The following is an 18,864-nucleotide window of genomic DNA, read 5'->3' as shown; positions in this document are numbered from 1 at the left end:
ACCTTAAGTTTTAACCCAAAATTTTGATCGTTCGATTAGGAATGAATACGAGTTTGAATAAAAAAAACAACGATGTTTCCAGTCTCATTTACGTAGGAAACAAAATCATTCAAATTCCACTAAATTTTAAATTGTCTCTTAACTGGTAAAACATCTTGATGTTGTAAAAGATGTGCTTTGGATTCGAATTCTCACACTAAACACAACTCTGCTCACACTAAATCACCATCCACATCCTGACATTGGCCAAACCTGACAACTTCAGTTACCTTACTCTAAACTAAATGCAGGGTATTTGCTAGCACTTCAACAGTACACTCGCAGAAGACCGAAAAATTACTAATTCCATTGGTAATAAAGGAAGCAAGGGCAGAAAACTGAAACTGTTCCATTTGAAAACCAACCAGATATGCTGTGATAAAAAATTACATGTGATATTTCCCTTTTGGGAAAGATGATGAATTACACAAACTGATGCATCAGGAGATATACAGCCTTGGAAGTGTGGTACTCTACATACTTAAGTGAGACCGATATACATCACTCGGTGGAAAGGACAGAAGAATGGTAGCGTGAGAGACCGAAACTTTACATGCTTTTGCAGACTATGCACCAGCCGACTCAATCTTTTCTAATATTTCCAACCTGGTTTTTCTCTTCCACCCTTTCATTGCAGCAACAAGGTTGATCAACCCTAGAATTTGACTTTTAGTGTATTCCTGCAAACCAAAGTCGTATCATGACGGAATGAATGCACTAAAAAGGTATACAAAAGTTTGACATAGCACAAAATTTCTTACAGGGTGAGCAGCAGCCCAGTGAACATATTCAGTTTCTGGAAGGTAGTAAGCCTGTTAAACGTAAAAAAAAAAAAAAGGAGAGAGAGAAAGCATAGGTTAATTATTAATTGAGACAAGTTGTCTGTGTGCATTTCCAAATGAAGAGCATGTCAAACAGATCAAGCTGCAACCTCCACTTCAATTTATCACCTCAATATTTTAACTGCATTAACTTATGGATCAATTAGTAATATTACTATTCACCTTGATGAAGGTTTCAACTATTTGTAACTTTGGCTTGACATTTACAGGGACAAAATGTTGTAGGCCATTGATTAAAACCTGATAACAACAAAAGCAGCAGTCAGCTTTCTTAGTTTAACCAAAAATACATGGAAACATTTATATACGCAAATTCCACATCACAGTTTAACAAGCACCTGAAGATCTAAGGACATTAAAGCTCGTCCTTCATCAGTACATCTCTTCACTCGTGATAGACCTTCTATAAGAGTCTCAGCAACAATTTCAACTCCATATTCTAGGAGAAGGTCTTGAACCTTTATGAACCGTAAGACAGTTTCCAATAATTAGTCATTCTCAATTAGTATAGAGTCAAGCAAACAGTATTCACCCACACCACAAGTAGTCGTCCAGAAGCATAGATCAACCATTCATCGAAAAATGAATGTAAAATAAACATAAAAACAAGATCTAGTATCAAGAGAGAAATACCTCCTTGTGAATTCCCCCATGAGCAAGCCTCGTCTTATAGTGCTTAAATTCTCCCAACAACAGATCAACATATCTATTATAAACCGATGTCAGTGAGTAGAAATTGGACAGGAATAAAAAAATATATCTAAAAGATAAAATGTAAGGAAAGAAAATTTTGTTAAAAAAATAGTAGATTACAAAAGTTTTGTAATGCATGATTAAACAGAGCAGCAGCTCCTTCACAATAACTGAAAAGTGCAGTCTAAAAGAATGTTGGAACAGCTACATTGATAGTAATGGTTCAAAATTTCCACCAGCTGAGATAGAAGAGCAGGACAATGTTTACAGCGAACCTCCTTTCAGACAAGAATTATATGAATATTTCTGTAGTTACTCACTAACTTATTTTCAATTGTTATATATACTTTTGCTAGGAACACAGAAATGGTTATAAAACAACAGCTGCAATCCACCATTTGTTAAAAGCTAATGGCTAAGGTTGGAAATAGGATTACAACAGCAGCCGTTAATTCATTTGTTCTGCAAAGAGAATTAACAATAAAGAAAAATAGCAAATAGCAAATAGCAGCAGGAACAAAATATAGGGATGTGATTTTTATGGCGACCACAGCAGGAGCAAGACTGACCCGGATACAAGTTTTGGTCACAAGAAGAAGTTGCAAGCAATAATTATTTTGCAGAAAAACGGGTCCTGGAGTAAAGGACTAGGACATGGAACCCAGAGTTACTAGATGCAGATGATGAGACAGACTACATATTCTTCATGAATATTAGCTACACAGCCAACCTCAAAGGGATGGAAATATGTCCTATCAAAATTTTCAGGTAGCAGCAAACAGTGCAAACAATCAGAACTGCCCAACAGGAAGACTGAGTGTCACCCATACCAGAACCCTCACGCTCCTCCAGGAATCTTGAAAAACTCATAATCCAAATAAATCAATACACGCACTAAATATTGGTGCAAACAAAAGCATATCGAGTGCATATATATATTAATCTCTTTGCCAAGAAATGCTGCTAATAGTTAAAAGATTTTTAAGGACATTGTGTATTTACAAAGTTAGAATCTCAAAAAAAAGTAGCAGATAGAAGATAAATCAAGGAAACAAACCCATTATGCTCTAGTCCGAGCTCCTTAACCTCCCATTTAGCATTAGAAATTCGATCGACATAGCTGTCAAAAACGGGTTCATCCATTAAAGATGAAAAGAAGAGACAGGAGAACGCTGATAGTTCAAAATAACAGAACACACAAGTTGAAAGAGGAAAAGACCAGCTCCAAACGTCTAAAGTGTGTCTATAACATGTATAGAATACATGGTTCCACTGCCAGACCCACAACTATAAAATTGAAATAATTTAGATGGTGGAACTCCTAATGGAGAAAAAAACAAATACAATATTTTGCTTTATGATCTTACCCATCAATATGGAGCAATAGTCTTGCAGTTGTCTTATGTATGTGCTCTATAAGATCCGGCACTGAATCCACCTGAGAAAAACCACATAACTGTTAGATCGTACAATGTGGGAAAACCCTTTTTCCCCCTTTTTTGGGCAGATGGAATTTATTAGATATGTAGAAAAAACAATTCTCTAAACAAACCTTCTAAGAAAGTCAAAAAAGTAAAGTTCATTTGTCAAAATAAATAGAAAGTTAACCAATATGCTGAACGAACACGGCAATGGGGCAGATTTTTCAATAATACAGACCTATAATGTAGTGACTTGGAACATTAGGATGATAAGAAAAAGTTCTATATCTGAGGGTAGCTTAAGCCTTTAGTTTCAAGCCATGAAAATTTAGTGTTCTTTGCTTTCCTCTAAACATACGCAACATGGAAAATAATTGATTTTCAACATTACAAAGAAATGCACAAAGGCTGGCTGAGTATGTCCATTAACTTGAGAATTTCATTTTAGAGGCACAATATGACATATATTTGTGCAGTATATCTACTAAATAGTCTTCAAGTTAGAGTTGGGCAATACCTCAACAGTATTGTTTTTTTCTTATTTAACATAAATCAAGCTATTGCCATGTCTTCCAATCTTATTACACATAAATCAAGCACTGCCAAATCTCAATCCATTACAGACTTGTAAATGGATTTAGCAAAAATCTTATAATTTTGTCAATCAATAGTAAGTGACTAGGCCCATGTTTAGTTTGAGATTTGAAATGTTCATGACTGGTAATAAACATTCCAAAACATAACAGCAAAAGTACCAGATTGACGTAGAAATCTTCAATTGCAGTATTTTGCAGAAGCATTGATTGGAGACGAGTTCTAGATCTATGCAACATCCGAGCAACAAGAGATACAGTATCAGCAGCCGCACATCTTTCCTGCATCATAATAGTCCGGTTATTTATAGGCCAGTGTATCACACATTGCTTCATTTCTATATTTGAACAACAAGATTTACTGAATGTAAGCTACAGTATAAAGTAATAAAGGAACTCACACGCATTTCTTAGAATATAACAAAAATCAGCAGAGAAGAAATTGTCAAACCAGTTAATTATTCTATATCCAACAACAGCAATAACTTACTATTTTTTTCTGGTGATTTATTCATGATTTCAATTCCTTGAAACATTTGAAAGGAAGAATGAAAAAGTCCGTAAAAGTAACCCAAAGTAAGAATATCTTTCTCATACATTTTTAAGACAGCCAAGTCTATAAAAATGCTGAGACCGGTTTCTTAGTACTCACCCATTAGCGTCAGGTTATGCAAAATCAATTTGCTGGATAATCATGAATGTGAAGCCTAGGGAAATGCTCACAAGATTAATATCCTCTAAACCAAGGTCACAAATTTTCCAGACACGGGGCTTTCTTCTCATTGAAATGCTCGGTTGTTTAACAAAGAATCAGATTGTTCACAATGCTAATTCCATGGTCCATTATGCGTCAATACACAATTATCTTGAGAAAGTTTTCATCCACAACTTCATTAAATGTTCAGGGCCCAAAATGTTGCATTGAAATGCAGTTGCTTCCTTAAATGGCAGGAAACCAAACAAAGTGACAAGAAGTGCAACTGACTACTTTGAATTATGAGAACTTCTACCTTCTATGTTGATTCCCCTCCCAGGGAGAGTAATTTCAGTGGTCTATAAGTTTAGAGAATGCGCAAACTTGGGCAGAACATGCGATTTGCAAAAAGGAAAGTACATCAAGAAAACAAGAACATTACACAAACAACCCATATTTATTCAATGTCAAGATATACGAGAGGATGTTCGACCTCAAAAGACTCCTAACATACAACATTTGTATATCCACAGCTTAATAGCCAAGTAACAGTTTATGGTACATTGTGAAGTTAGCTATTCAGTAAATGCCAATGGATTCTCTTCTCTGACTCACCTAATTGAATGTGCTTAAACAAATAAATCGTCACCACATTGCAAAGGTCAGTGGCATTTCAGATATATTCGACCAAGCATGTGATCTGACCACAAAAATTCACATTCAGTGTTTATATACCTGAAGCCAGGATGTTCAAATTCACTTTTTCTCATTTCTAAATTCCATAGTCAATACTGGGAACCAGAACTTGGGCCATCAGTTAATTGAATTCCTGGGAACTATTGATAAGTTCAGACTACTATCATCTCCAAATTTTGAATCATTGGGAATTTGATCATCAAGTATTACCCTCAACAAAAAGCAACCGATACAATAAATCACTAACAGATAACTACAGGAAGTACCGCCTTAAGACTAGGATCTTGATCAATCATATAATCGACAGCATCTTCTGATGACTGTCTCATGCACAGCTGTGTAATTGTACATTTTCAATTCAATATAGCTTTTTTCCAAGGAACTAATTCAATGTAACTTAGGAAGAAATAAAACTAGAAAAAACATTAATACAGAAGGAACAACAAAAGTTGGTAATGGGATACAGTGTAACTTGAAGGGTGAAATAACACTAACCTTCTTAAAACAGAACAATGAACAATAATGATAGGCATAAGGGCTTAAAGAATTGTAAAATCAAAACCAGAATTATGGATAGTTAGAGGAGATACAACCGAACAATTAAGATATATAAAAAAATGGGTCTAAGGGCATTAAAAAGAAATAATAGTACATATTAAGCACATTTTGGAAATAAAATTTACAAGACAAGCAGCTGTCAGAACGCCCAGAGCCCCAACACCACAGTGGATACTGAAGCGGGGGAAGCAAAAAGCAAAAGATCATGCTAATTAACTAAATGCCTTAACTAAAATATGAACATTACCTTGAGACCAAAAGATGCACCTGAAAGACTCCGAGGACTAGTAGGTGTCACATCCATATTTGCCACAGATGAAGGTGAAGAAGATGAAAATGATGTCAACTGGGGTTTTATCCACTCATCACAATCTTGTGTTATCTTGTTTAAGGCTGTCTTCAGCCGATCTGAGTATCATATGAAGATAAAGTTCTTAATTAAGTGTTGACTCCAATTTGAAGGGTTCAGTCTAGGTAGAATGATTTTGGACCAAATCTATAAGTTTTAAAAATAGTAAAAAGTAAAAGAGTACGCGTTGGTAAATACAGAAGAACCAGATAAAGAAATTTAAAAAAAGGACCTTACAGTTAAGAGGATTGGTTGAGCCTTTTCCATTTTGCTGACAGAATGTTTCAAATACATAATGGAAGAAAACCTCAAACAACTGGCATATCCCCTGCAACAATATTCTGAATCAGGAAACCACCATTCAGGTTGCATTAACAGCTAGAGACATGAAACATGGTACAAGGATGGTAAATAATGAAAACATACCTTAAAAAACTCAACATTCACTATGTCTAGTTTCTGCATCAGCCTTGCATATTTATCCATCGACCTAATATGCAAAACCATACAGACAGCTGAATAAAACATACTCTAGATTCAATTGTTCAAGCAAAGAGTTCTATATATATTCTTCCAAATTAATTTAGAGCATCTGACCTGAGAAGGCAAAGAGATGATCCTGTTTGAGATGTAATCTCATCATCATTCCAATGTGATGAGTGATTTCTCCGAAGATTGGGTTTTGAAATTCGACTTGGAAGTTGACTATCCTCGTCAATAAAATCTGCAAGAAGATCTTCATTTTCCTCTTCTGGAACAGAATTGGTACCGTTCATATGACTTTTGTCACTACTTTTTGGAGTAACTTTATCTCCACGAAAGTAGTCATCATATTCGCCATCAATTGCTCCGTTAAGTTGTGGCGAATTCAGACCTTTGGAGATATATATTAGTTTTTGTGAAAATGGGTTCCCAGACTTCAACCAATGAGAAAATCCACTATTCCTGGAGGTGGCACCAGTTGGGTTTGCTGATTTATTGGAATGAATTACTCTAGCACTAGAAGAGTCAGATGAAACAATTAGTGGTGCTCCATCACCAACAAGCCCAGCAAAACTCACTACTTGTACGGTATCTGCTGGTAATTTCATCCAAGTCTCCTTCTCCAGAACCATTTTAAGTGCCTGTGAAGGAATGAAAAATTACTTAGACCACACTGGAGGCATAACATGATGAAAAATTATATTCCACAAAAAGTTTGCAACCATAAATTCAGTTGCTAATTGAAAATGGGAAACAAAACAAAATGCCATCATGACTTTTCAATCAAATTGATGTGCATGTCCCGGCACTAAAGTCCTAATTCTCACTTCAACTTCATGATGCAGACAATTCAAAACAAAAATCACATCACTAATAAACCCACTGAGAAGCACACCACAAGAAGAATTTGCAAAGGATTTTCAAACAAAAAAATACCTCTGATGAAGTTCTTTAGATCTCAATAGTTTAAAAAGTAAATCATGAAATTGAAGGCATAAAAGTAATATCTAAACAGTAACTCTGAAGAGGAATGAATATGTTATTTCCACAAGATGCAGTCATTGTGTCCATCATACAAGCCATAGATATTTTATGTGCACAACATAGAAAACAAAATAGCAAATTGAGAATATAATTATGCTGATAAACAAATAGCCAATAAGAGATAGGAAATCTCAACTTACATATATATTTTGTCGATGAAATGCTACAAAATAATTTTCACAAACAGTCTTCAACTTTTCCCTGAACTCAATTGCCTCAATTCCACAAAAGGCTTCCCCGGCCAAGATGAAGACATTTAAATCTTCATAATTTCTCAAGAATTGGTGAATGCTTGTCGAACAAACAGCAGCTGAAAAAATCAAAACCGTTACACGACTAGTTGTAAGTTGCCAAAGATTCTTGCATCCTCTCCTGAGAGTTTGCGAGACGAATGTTGTTGCGTCTTTGCGGAGATAATACCACGGGGATCCACTACTGGATGCTGCACTGCCATCATCCCTAATCGCCTCCACTTGATCATAAGATTCTACATTCGCCAAATTAGATTGAACTGGGTCAACCAAAGAGCTGGTAGTCGCTGACTCTGGCATAGAAGATGATCCAGATTTCTTGTCTACAGAACCAGAGGTGGAGCCATTAACACCTACGGTATTGCAAGAATTTCCTGGGTCTGAATTAATTTGATGAATCTCTCCAGAACTCATTGATATGTCACTTTCCTTCTGCTTCGTATTTGGAGTCTGCAGAAATGTATCAATGTTTCATTGTGCATATTTTGCGTGCATAAGAAACTGGAAGAAAGCAATTATATTTGAATTCTGCAGGAAGAAGTCAATGTTTTATTGCGTTTATGCTGTGTATATGAAGTAATTAAAGGAAAGCAATCAAGGGAAACACTTGGGCATACATAACAGCACTATGTCTTCTGGGAATTTATTAAAGAAAAAGGAGCAGCTTTATAACAGCTTCATCCTACATATGAGTCTACATAATCCAGAACCAACAGGCTTCAATTTAGAAAATAATAGGCAGAGACCCATTCATTCAGTACGCCTAACAAAAGAATATGCCAACAAGCATGCCCACAAGACATGATTTACCAAAATGAGGAGAAATATATTAATTTGCTGGTAGCAAAATTATGACATATAGACATCTCTTTTGTACGCAGTTGACAACATTGTTATAAAAGAAGAGTTTGATCCCAAATTATCCCCAAATTGTTAGAAGATAAGAGAAATGTCAATTTTAACAACTGGGTAATAATCTTTGGAGCTAAACTAATGGTTCATTATTTATTTCTGACAAAATAAAAGATGGATATGAAAATAAAAATCTTTAATAAAAGATATCTTCTTTTACAGAATAACTTAATATTTGAAAAAAGATAAAATTGCAATTACAGGAAATAATAGATGTAATTTTTGAGATAAAGGAATGTAATTAAATTTTATTAGTCTCATGTAAGTGAGTTTAGCACAAAGATGGCAAACCAAAGCTAAATGAGACCTGATGCAGAAAGTAAATCTGCCCATCACATTCAGTAGAAAAGCATAATAGTATACGAACTGAAAAAAAAAAACATAACTAAAGCACAGGAGAAAAGGTAAAGTATTTTATTTAACCAACAAAGGGAACTAATAGGAGGTGTATCTACTAGTGGAGACAATATAAAATTGTACTGCATAAGAGAAGAGCAGATGCAAGAAAAAACCAAAAAGAGGACCAAACAAACAGAAAAGAAGAGTATTAGCAAAGGAAATTACCTTATTCTCCAACTGAAAGTTCATAATTTCATGATATGAACACATCAACTTAAATAAAACAGCTAATGTCTTCAATAAACACTGTCTAAACTTAGATTCAGGTATCCGCTCACACAGATCACTGTAGGTAAGTCTGAAAATGATAAAAATAAATAAGGAAGCAAATCAAAATTAGTTAATTACATAAGCAGCAACAACGATGTTAAAACATACCTGCTATTTAGCATCTGCACTTCATGATCCTGTAAAAGTTAATGTGTCATCTTACTAACGATGTCCTCTAATATAACAAAGAAAGACAATGAATTTAAACAAAGAAAATGATAGAATAATAATGAGAACAAGAAAATGACTATCAACAGCATTAAACTCATGTTTCATGCATGTGTATGTCTAGATTCACATATACTCCTAGCCAAAAATACCCTTGTAATCATTTGCATACTTAACGTATGAAATCCACTTCAATTGAATGACTTATAAATCCATCACAACTAAATCCAGAAGCGGACCATGTGGTCCCCTATAAGCTCACACAAGCACAATGCATTGGTAATTGGATAGGGGAAATAGTAGAAGCATCAATTCTGGATAAAGGTGCACAGTATGCTTTCTTTTTCAGGTTAACCAGGTATCAAGGTACGATAACATGTAACTAGATTGTGTCAGAACTGGTAGGATCATTTGGCTCAGGAAGAAAATATATGAATTTGCATGGTAGCGCAACTTTTATTATTCTTAGCATCTGCCTTATATCCATACCTCTAGCACAATACTCTTCAAAACGGAGTGGGTCTCCGAAATAACTTCCTGCATAAAGAAGCTTTGTATCTTCTCAGCAAGACCTGAGACATCTCCGATTAATGCATAAGCATCAACCACCTGAAAAGCATTTAAGTAAACCATCACCTAACCTACAAATAAAAAAGACTTACAAACAACATTCGTAAATCCTTTTGTTCAAAAAAGAAAAATAATGCCCAGCTTGGCTACGACTTTGTGACAACCACCTTCGGATAACCAAAAAAAAAAAAGGGTTACTACTAAGAGCATGAAATCTACATAGGGATGGACCAGCAAAAGATGCAGCTGTTACGATTGCTATAAGTTTTGACTTGGTTGATGTCTTACACAAAGATATAAGCTGCCACTGCCACAGAAAATTAAAACTGGTCCAAAGAAAATGCATTAAATATTATGAAGAAAATAATAATTCAGGAAATTAATAATCTCCCACCAAGAATTCGATTTATACAAAGTTGGCCCTTCAATTTATGTTAGTGATTTGGGACAAAGAGAGTTCATAAATTAGATAAAAGATATCAACTAATGATGGGGATTATAGCATGTTAAAATGCTCAAAGTAGAAATTGATGACTTCATGCATTCACTACAGAGAGAAGGAAAAATGAACTATCATATCAATGGCTGATATACTGACATTAATGTATGCCTCCTCTTTGAACTCCTGGCAAACTCCTAAAAGAAGTGAATCCAGCTTCTGAAGAGTTCTTCCCAGCCAAACCTGGATTCATAAATGGTATATCATAAATGGCAATCGACATAAGCAACTGTAGGCATAAATCATAAATCGTAAAAGGAAGAGCCTATCATCTCAAGGTGAAAACAATGCAGCATCACAAATGTTTCTAATTTTAGAAGTGAATTTTATAACCTTTTATGAAGACTGAAAAATACAACTGAATTTGAAATAAATTATCAAAAATACTTCATTAAGATTTTTAGTACTCACCTCAACACCACGACTCATCTCTTGTATTGCTGAGAGCTGAGAGTAACTATCTAATAGCTGCAAATACTCAGATAGGACTTGAAATGCCTGTATAATGTAATCATTTAGCCTATATGGGCATAAAACAAGAAAACGTACTGAAGGTTTACTAGATACATATACCCACCTTGCAGTAATTTCCTTCCTCAACAAGGGATTCTAGTGCCAATTGCATGTCACATGCATGACAAAGCTCAGTCAATATTGGAAGCATGTCCTGCAAGCAAGGAAAATAAATGGTGATTGCTGAACTCAAAAGGCATATGCAACTATACACCACAGAAAAGAATATATCAGCATAAAGGTAAAAATGGGATCAGAAGATGACAAGAGGAGAGAGAAGAAATTAAACGTAAAACTGTGACAGCACAAAGGAGTTACTTCGATAGAAGCCACGAACAAGAACAATGACATAATAGGTCATAAAATAGAAATGGACAATTTCTTGAGACTATTTTATTACTCTCAGAGTGGACAGAAGCATGAGGATCCACAAACCCAACTCCATTTTGTAGAGATTACAGCTTAGTCGAGTTCAATTAGTTCCAAGAAGAGTATGGAACTCTAAGTATCAATATGATCTCAGTACTTCCTCAAGAAAAGTCAACAGACCAAGAATAACGTTGTTTAACCCATGTGACTACAATTTGCTGTTAAAATCCCGCAATTATTATGAATTGAAAAACAAACTATGAGAACTATAGTCGCTTGCTAAGGTGTCAACAGAAAGATATATACCAGAAGAGCTTGCTTCTTCTTGGAATTGGTATTTACAATGAGGTCCCTGGATACCTCATTGATTGATGAGGTTATATGTCGTCGTCCATTCTGCAAAGTGCAAAAATAACAGTAAATAAAACCACAATTGAGCTAGGAAATTGATAGTAGCAGCAGTTGCAAAAGAATAGTAAAAATAACCAAATAAAAGTACTTTTGTAGGTAAAAATGTTTTATGTGGAAAGAAACAATATCTGCACAAATGAATTAGCATTCACAGAAACCACTGAAAGAAGATGAATGAGGTCATGCCTAGTCCTGATGAAGTTCCTCTAATAAAGCAAAACTCAATACTTACCATACAGATGACGTTTGCAACCTTCAAGTCCTTTTCCAATTCCCTGACTAAATTCATCCCCTTCACTGGCCAAGAGCAAGTATTAGTATCTACTTTATAAATAAGAAAAATGCATTTCAAATATCTTCCTAATGCCAACTAAAATCACAGTTAGACCAAAAATCCACATCCGCTCCTCCCCCCATTGTCCCGCAACCAAAAAAAAAAAAAAATTAAAAGACATAAATTCCTGCAATTGCACCTGCGAGTCTTTGTTTAGTTTAATTATTTTGGAAAACTAAAACCTTAACAAATAAAATAATAGTTTAAAAGTTAGACCATATCACACAAACAACAGAAGACTAAAAATTGCCATAAAGATTCTACTAATGTACATGTGAATATAAACAAGAAAAAATGCCCCCCCCCCCACCAAAAAAAGAAAAAAGAAAAAAGAAAAAGAGAAGTTGGGGAAATCTGATGAAAAGAACTTACCCATTACTTCATGATGCTCCATAACTTGACGGGATAGGAGCTCAGATACTCTATCCAGCTGTGCTAATCTAAGAGCAGCCTACAAACAAGCAATTTATATTTCCGTTATAATGAATTATAATAATAATAATAATAATAGTCATAAATGAGTGTCTGCTGTCTAGTGACATTATGCAACAACCTTCTGTATACAGAAGGTTATTAGTCACCACCAATAAAATGATAATAATTTACCACAAAGAACACATTAACAGTCTCATTCATATAATGGGAACAACAAAAATGAAGTTATGAAATCTAGGAACAAACTCAGACACAGAAATTTATAATGTAGTAAAATCACGAATGCAACTGATAGAAGCATATGCAAACCAACAGAAATCTCAACCCTTCTAACAACAGTAATCAGAACTAAGGAATCATATTATACAAATGAGTTGCAAAAACATAAAGAAAAGAGAGGCAAAGGTATGATTATGCATGCGTGGCTTATGATGTTGAACAGTATTTAATAGGATGAAGCAATTGGCCAAATCCTTTTCATGAATCGCAATTGTATTTCAGATGACCCAAGTTCTCTTGGCAATCTTAAACCTGTTGGAGTCAGCTAGAAGAATCATTTTCCAGTATTCGATATAGTATAGGACCTTTATGGTGGACTGAAACTTTATTATAACCATGGGACTTGCACATGATGTAGAAGGTTGACCCTTTCTTGGGTATCTAGATTCTCGATCTGTCAAGAGAAAGGCCAAAAGGCTAGAGGAAGCAGATCCAAGTCACTGGAAATACCACTCAGCATTTAATAAAAATGATTTTGGGCTTATCTTTTATGGTTTAGGTAAAAAAGGGTGGTATAGTTGGTCAAGGAAAAATAAGATCATCTTGAAGATGTTCAATCACTTACAAAATTGCTAGAACTCCCATGCATGTGGCATTTGAATGAAAGATAACCAAGAGAGGACTTAAAGAAAATTGCCTTGATCAAGTGCATATGACAAAATCCAGTTTTTTATGAGCAAAAAAGCTTAATTATTAAGATTTATTGAATATCTATCATCCCTGGAGCTGGCGCATTGATCAGAATGTTTCCCCGACAAAGACATTTAAAATCAGGCATCACTGGTTTTGCCAACTGAAAGCAGTCCAATATAATGAAACCTAGTCTGCTACTCGCTTGTCATGAGCAGTGGTAGGTGCACTATGAACAGCTTATGACCCACTGGCTCGAATTTGCCAAAGCAAAGGCCAATAAAGAGCCAAACAGCATCATCAGAGAATCAAGAGAAGTACCGAAGCTTTATAGCTCCTCAAAGCAGAGACAAGCCAAAACCAGTTGAAGGAAGGCTTCACAGCCTTACCTTATTATTAAAGACATGGGAAGTAACTTCAATTATACTATAAAAAATAACTAAAAATTAGGTTAGAAACTTGACTCCCTAAAAAATGCAAGGATGCTTACTGGCAGGCATCCCAACCCTTCACTATTAAGGAAGGGCAGATGCACCCAAGCCATTCTCTACTCTTCACTAAAAGAAAATAAATAATAACAAAGAATTTGAAGCAATACCTGTTTCTCAAAATATTCCAGATCATTCTCTTCAGGGGGGATATGCTCTAATATATGACTTACTGGATCAAAATCCTGCATAGAGAGATTTAATCATGCAACATAATTGAAACTCTTTTTTTTTGGGGGGGGGGGGGGGGGGGTAAGAACATAATTGAAACTTAATACACATATAATAAGGAGTTTAAAATCTATATACAATTTTACAAAATCACCGAGAAGATAAATTAATGATAATTGTCTTATCTTTAGTGATAAATCTGCCAAAGAAACTCATTATATGGTGGGTCTGGATGATGTTAATGTTGCAAAACTACTCAATTTACTAAAAATATCTAACTTGATGCTTTACTTACACAGAAACAAAAAATCAAACCAGAAAATATATATTCATGTATATGTGTCTACATATATATATTTTACAAGTCACCATCATTCATTTTGATGCAGAAATCACAAACGTAATTGAAAAGATTAAACAAAATATATTTATTATAATTTCAATATTTTGCAGCAGATGCCAACAATAGCATATCATCTATGTTTATCACCAACTTTTGCAACAAATTAAAATCTGTGTTGGCTCTCAAGACTTGAAATTTTCATTGAAAATTGCTTCAACTTATCAGAAAATGAATGATAAACAAATTCATTCGATGAGAATACTCCACTGTCATAAAAGAATGACAGAGCAAGGTTGGCCATTGTTGCCCACCTCATATCAAACATTAGCTCTGCCCTGTTCAGAAAGAAGTTCCTAGATTAGCACAGCAGTAAGGTCAGAATAAACATCCTACTTTTCCAGCAGTGGATGTATGTCATTTAAGAGAGAAAGCAGAGTGGTTGAAAAGTTGCAATATTAGTTATATGCTCTTTGTCTCACAGATGAGGGGAGGAAAAAAAAAACCAATAAAGATCCTCTGTGTGCTTCTCAGCCCATTGACAAAATGAAATCAACAAAGCAGCTCATGAGGCCACATTTGGGTATCTAAACTTAAAAATTCCCCATCAAGCATGCAAATTTATTGATATCAAAAGCACACTTAGATCAACTAAATTAAGTGCTGATGAAAACCCAGGCTCATCAGCATTCACTTTTGAAGAAAAAAATTTACATTCCCCAAAATGTTAAAGTAAACCATTTCAGGATTGAATGCAGACTTTAACAGTTCAAAAAATTTTACAAGTGGAATAAATTTAAATTACATATAAAAAATTAGTAGTCAGACTTTTACAAGGTAAAGTGTTCCTATAGAAAGGCTATTCTGGAGACCAGAACACTAAATGAATCATATATATGGCACGTCAAAACTCACAACTTCTGAAGTATCATCCAAGAAAGCAGAAAAAAGAAAATAAACCAAAGATACATTAGTTAGTCGAACCTCTTCATAGAAGTCTTCCTCTAGATCTTCCACCACTTCAACCTGAGGTCTACTGCCATATATAGAGCTCAGTTCTTCAGAACTTGATGAAAGACTGTATCTTTGATGTGGAGGCAATCCTGCAAGAGCACGAGCAACAACTGCTGCTGCTGCAGCTCGAGCCGGAACCTGCAAAAGAAAGCAAAGAACAGATAACTCAAATAGAACAACGAAAGACTCAGTTTAAGGTCTTCAATAAATAGAGAGAGATAATCAGTGAAAAGCACACTGTACACTAGACTGCCAACTTTCTATCAACATAAAGTTCATAGCATTGGCTGTTTGTTCATAGTGACCTGATTCCACACTTTCCTCCCATACATCATGGAGACTAAGACCCTTCATGAATTCACAACAGAGAGAAGCAGAAATTATGACACTTATACAGATGAAAAGTCAGTTTTACAATATTATAACAGCCATGGTTCATCAATTCACTAACTAAAATCTATAAGGCATGAAGCATTTTTGACGGTTTTTTCTTGTTTCAGGAAATAATAAATCAGGAAATATTGATCACTAATCATTTAAGGTCTTCAATAAATAGAGAGAGATAATCAGTGAAAAGCACACTGTACACTAGACTGCCAACTTTCTATCAACATAAAGTTCATAGCATTGGCTGTTTGTTCATAGTGACCTGATTCCACATTTTCCTCCCATACATCATGGAGACTAAGACCCTTCATGAATTCACAACAGAGAGAAGCAGAAATTATGACACTTATACAGATGAAAAGTCAGTTTTACAATATTATAACAGCCATGGTTCATCAATTCACTAACTACAATCGATAAGGCATGAAGCATTTTTGACGGTTTTTTCTTGTTTCAGGAAATAATAAATCAGGAAATATTGATCACTAATCATGGTTTTCAGATGATCTCAACAAGCCCAACAACAATGTTTCATTAGATAATTTGAAATCCAGCAAATCTGAAAAATCAGCCAGAAAATAAAGTATTACATCCATAATTTGTTCATGAGATAATCAAGTAGGTATATGCTCTGTGGATGACTTTGATGAGACACGTGGACTGCACTCATCATAAGAGCTAGTCAGGAATCAAGCAAGAATAGGAATATTGGCAGGATGATTATTTCTTTCTCCTTCACATCCCACCTATTAACAATACCAGAAAACTCTGACAGCAGCTTTGTCATTGGTTGCCCTTCTCTTTTTTTTTTTCTAGGATTTCCTCAATTACTTCTCCCAGCATTTCAATGATGAGGAAACCAGAAAAATCACTTTTATCTCAACTATCATAGGCTTAACCTACTAATGACGGCCATCCAGATAAATAAACATAAATAGATATAGATTGCTAAAGCATTATAACCCTAATTATCCACATAGCTTCCCTAGCTATTCTCCCTAGCCCAAAATGCACCAACCAAAAACTAAGAGAGCTACTTTTAACTGCTCCTAGAAGAAAAATAGCAGCAGCAAAAGTGCCACTAAGATAAATGTCACAGTACAAGACTTAAAGCATAATCCATTATGCCAATCATAACAAAGCCATATGAAAAGTCTCATTAAAAAACTTCTTAAGTTCATAAAAAAGCGATGATATACATAATAACAACCAGCATTTCCATAGATTCCAAGAAGATTAAACTATACTGCTGACTACAAAGTTCACCAGTTTCCTCGCATATCTCTATAGCATTAAATTACAGCGCTAAAGGTCATTTCCAGTAAATTTCACTAATTACATATCCAATTATCTGCTCATAATACTAAATACGGGCATTTAATCAAAACGTAGACCACTACATTTAATTACCTCTGGGCGATCAGAGGTGGAAGGCAAAAGTCCAAGCGATCGAGCGGAGCGAACGGAGCTGAGCAGCTTCTCGCCGACTTTGGACAAATCCATTCCGCCTCCTTGGAAAAGCAAAAAAGGGACCAAGAACAAGACGTTAGGGCTCTGGTAACCGGCGCCGGCCTCCTCGGTCAAATCTTCATTCAATAAAAACGGATTTCCAAAAATGGTGCCGAATGGAAATGGATTCGGATGCATCTCAGCTCAGATCACGCCGTGTGGAGGAAGTGCTTAGAGCCATTTGATTTGATTGTGGCGGAGATCTGAGATTTGAGAATTTTGTTAATGAGATATGTGAATGAATGTTAAGTGTTTGCTAGGAGAATGGAGGAGCTGGTGACTGTTAAGGCTTTGTTTGGCAAAGACTAATAAAAGAATTAACCAATAATGTAACTTGACTTTTAGAGATCTTTCTTAACTGATCAGACGGACTCTCACAGACACAGCATGGCCTAAAGCCTGACTTTTGAGCGTGTAATGTTTAACTGGGATTTAAAAATACCTAATAAATAATAATATTAACAATAAAGATTTTTGTGAAATGAAATAATGTAAATGACATTTTTGATAATTTGTGAAATGACAATTTCAGGCCCCTTTATGAGACAAAATATTTTCAAAGTATGTTTACAAATATGACATTATTGGATAATCACGTTTCTTAGTTCTTGAGAATTTTGGCACGATTTATAAACTGATGGAATAATCACTAAAGCAAAGTTTGATATCACAAGATAGGTCAATAATTATTAAAAAAAATGTTTGATCTTTGATATGAAATACAATACTTTAATAAGTAATTCTTTCAACATATTGAATTCTAAATTTTTCATGTTAAACAAAGTATCTCATTAATTTGGCACAACCATAACATTGGATACTATAATTTTAATAAATTATTAAAATAATCCTAATATAAATACCATTAAGAACATTAATATAATTTAATAAAATTTTAATGCTCTTAAAACTCATCTATCACATATTAAATCTCAAAATTTTCCTCTTTATCATCCCATTTAATCCATTGTAAAAATAAAAGTACTTAGTTCTACATGATATGAGAAGTCGTCAAGCGGGCCACACACTCTTTATGCGAATGTGATAAAAGAATGAAAAAAAAAAATGAAGAAATGAAGTTTTGTAAGGGAATAACAAATTTGAATAAGATTAACAAATTGTACCATTTGTCTACGAGGACATCAAATACAAAGAAAAGTTGAGTCAATCAAGTATAAATATTCTTGGACTATTATGACTTAGAGAATGACGAAATATTTTGTGGGTATAAAAAAACCAGTAATTAATAAGTGAATATTTTGATATTTGAAAGTGTGTGAAAATAAAAATATTTTTTAAAATTTATTGAATAAGTTTACGGAACAATAAAGAATTCAAAAAAAATTTATAGAGTGCAAACAACACCACCGACATAGTTTTTATTTGATAAAAATTACAAAACAGGACAAAATATATAGTAGATTTTTAAGTAATTTCCACAATCATCTAGAATGAATTAATTACACTGTAAATATACTGTCTCTTAATATTATTCTTATTATT

At 34.5% G+C, this 18,864-nt stretch overlaps 1 protein-coding gene across 3 annotated transcripts; it reads right to left on the bottom strand.

Annotated features, from left to right (window-relative positions):
• Positions 1 to 366: 366 nt before the first annotated feature.
• Positions 367 to 17,759, bottom strand: LOC18034713 (syndetin). 3 transcript variants are annotated; one of them, XM_006424357.2, is made up of 25 exons: positions 17,263 to 17,759; positions 15,436 to 15,603; positions 14,051 to 14,125; positions 12,481 to 12,559; positions 12,007 to 12,071; positions 11,670 to 11,759; positions 11,059 to 11,148; positions 10,893 to 10,979; positions 10,581 to 10,664; positions 9,902 to 10,021; positions 9,353 to 9,381; positions 9,140 to 9,272; positions 7,553 to 8,113; positions 6,483 to 7,009; positions 6,312 to 6,375; positions 6,123 to 6,213; positions 5,784 to 5,944; positions 3,751 to 3,870; positions 2,942 to 3,012; positions 2,632 to 2,694; positions 1,515 to 1,587; positions 1,220 to 1,339; positions 1,044 to 1,121; positions 801 to 851; positions 367 to 719 (listed from the first exon to the last, which is right to left on the bottom strand). In XM_006424357.2, exons 1-25 carry the CDS (start codon positions 17,497 to 17,499, stop codon positions 606 to 608), a joined length of 3,351 nt encoding a protein of 1,116 aa, XP_006424420.1. In that variant the 5' UTR covers positions 17,500 to 17,759; the 3' UTR covers positions 367 to 605. The 3 variants fall into 3 exon arrangements, with proteins under 3 accessions (XP_006424420.1, XP_024034491.1, XP_024034492.1); XM_024178723.1 differs by lacking the exon at positions 2,632 to 2,694; XM_024178724.1 differs by lacking the exons at positions 14,051 to 14,125; positions 15,436 to 15,603; positions 17,263 to 17,759 and having other exon boundaries at positions 12,007 to 12,066; positions 12,481 to 12,561.
• Positions 17,760 to 18,864: the final 1,105 nt, after the last annotated feature.

Source organism: Citrus clementina, unplaced genomic scaffold (assembly GCF_000493195.1).
Source record: "Citrus clementina cultivar Clemenules unplaced genomic scaffold, Citrus_clementina_v1.0 scaffold_8, whole genome shotgun sequence".
NCBI classification, from domain to species: domain Eukaryota; kingdom Viridiplantae; phylum Streptophyta; class Magnoliopsida; order Sapindales; family Rutaceae; genus Citrus; species Citrus x clementina.
The sequence above is the reverse complement of the archived record's forward strand: the minus strand, read 5'-3'. Positions and strand labels throughout refer to the sequence as shown.

Bases quoted from the DNA above. Each gene is read 5' to 3' on its own strand.
- LOC18034713 (XM_006424357.2), bottom strand. From the start codon at position 17,499: ATGCATCCGAATCCATTTCCATTCGGCACCATTTTTGGAAATCCGTTT. The intron at 12,560-14,050 runs GTATTGCTTCAA...GCTTGTTTGTAG, and splicing joins TGGAATATTTTGAGAAACAG to GCTGCTCTTAGATTAGCACA. The intron at 7,010-7,552 runs GTAAGTTGAGAT...ATTCCTTCACAG, and splicing joins TTCATCGACAAAATATATAT to GCACTTAAAATGGTTCTGGA.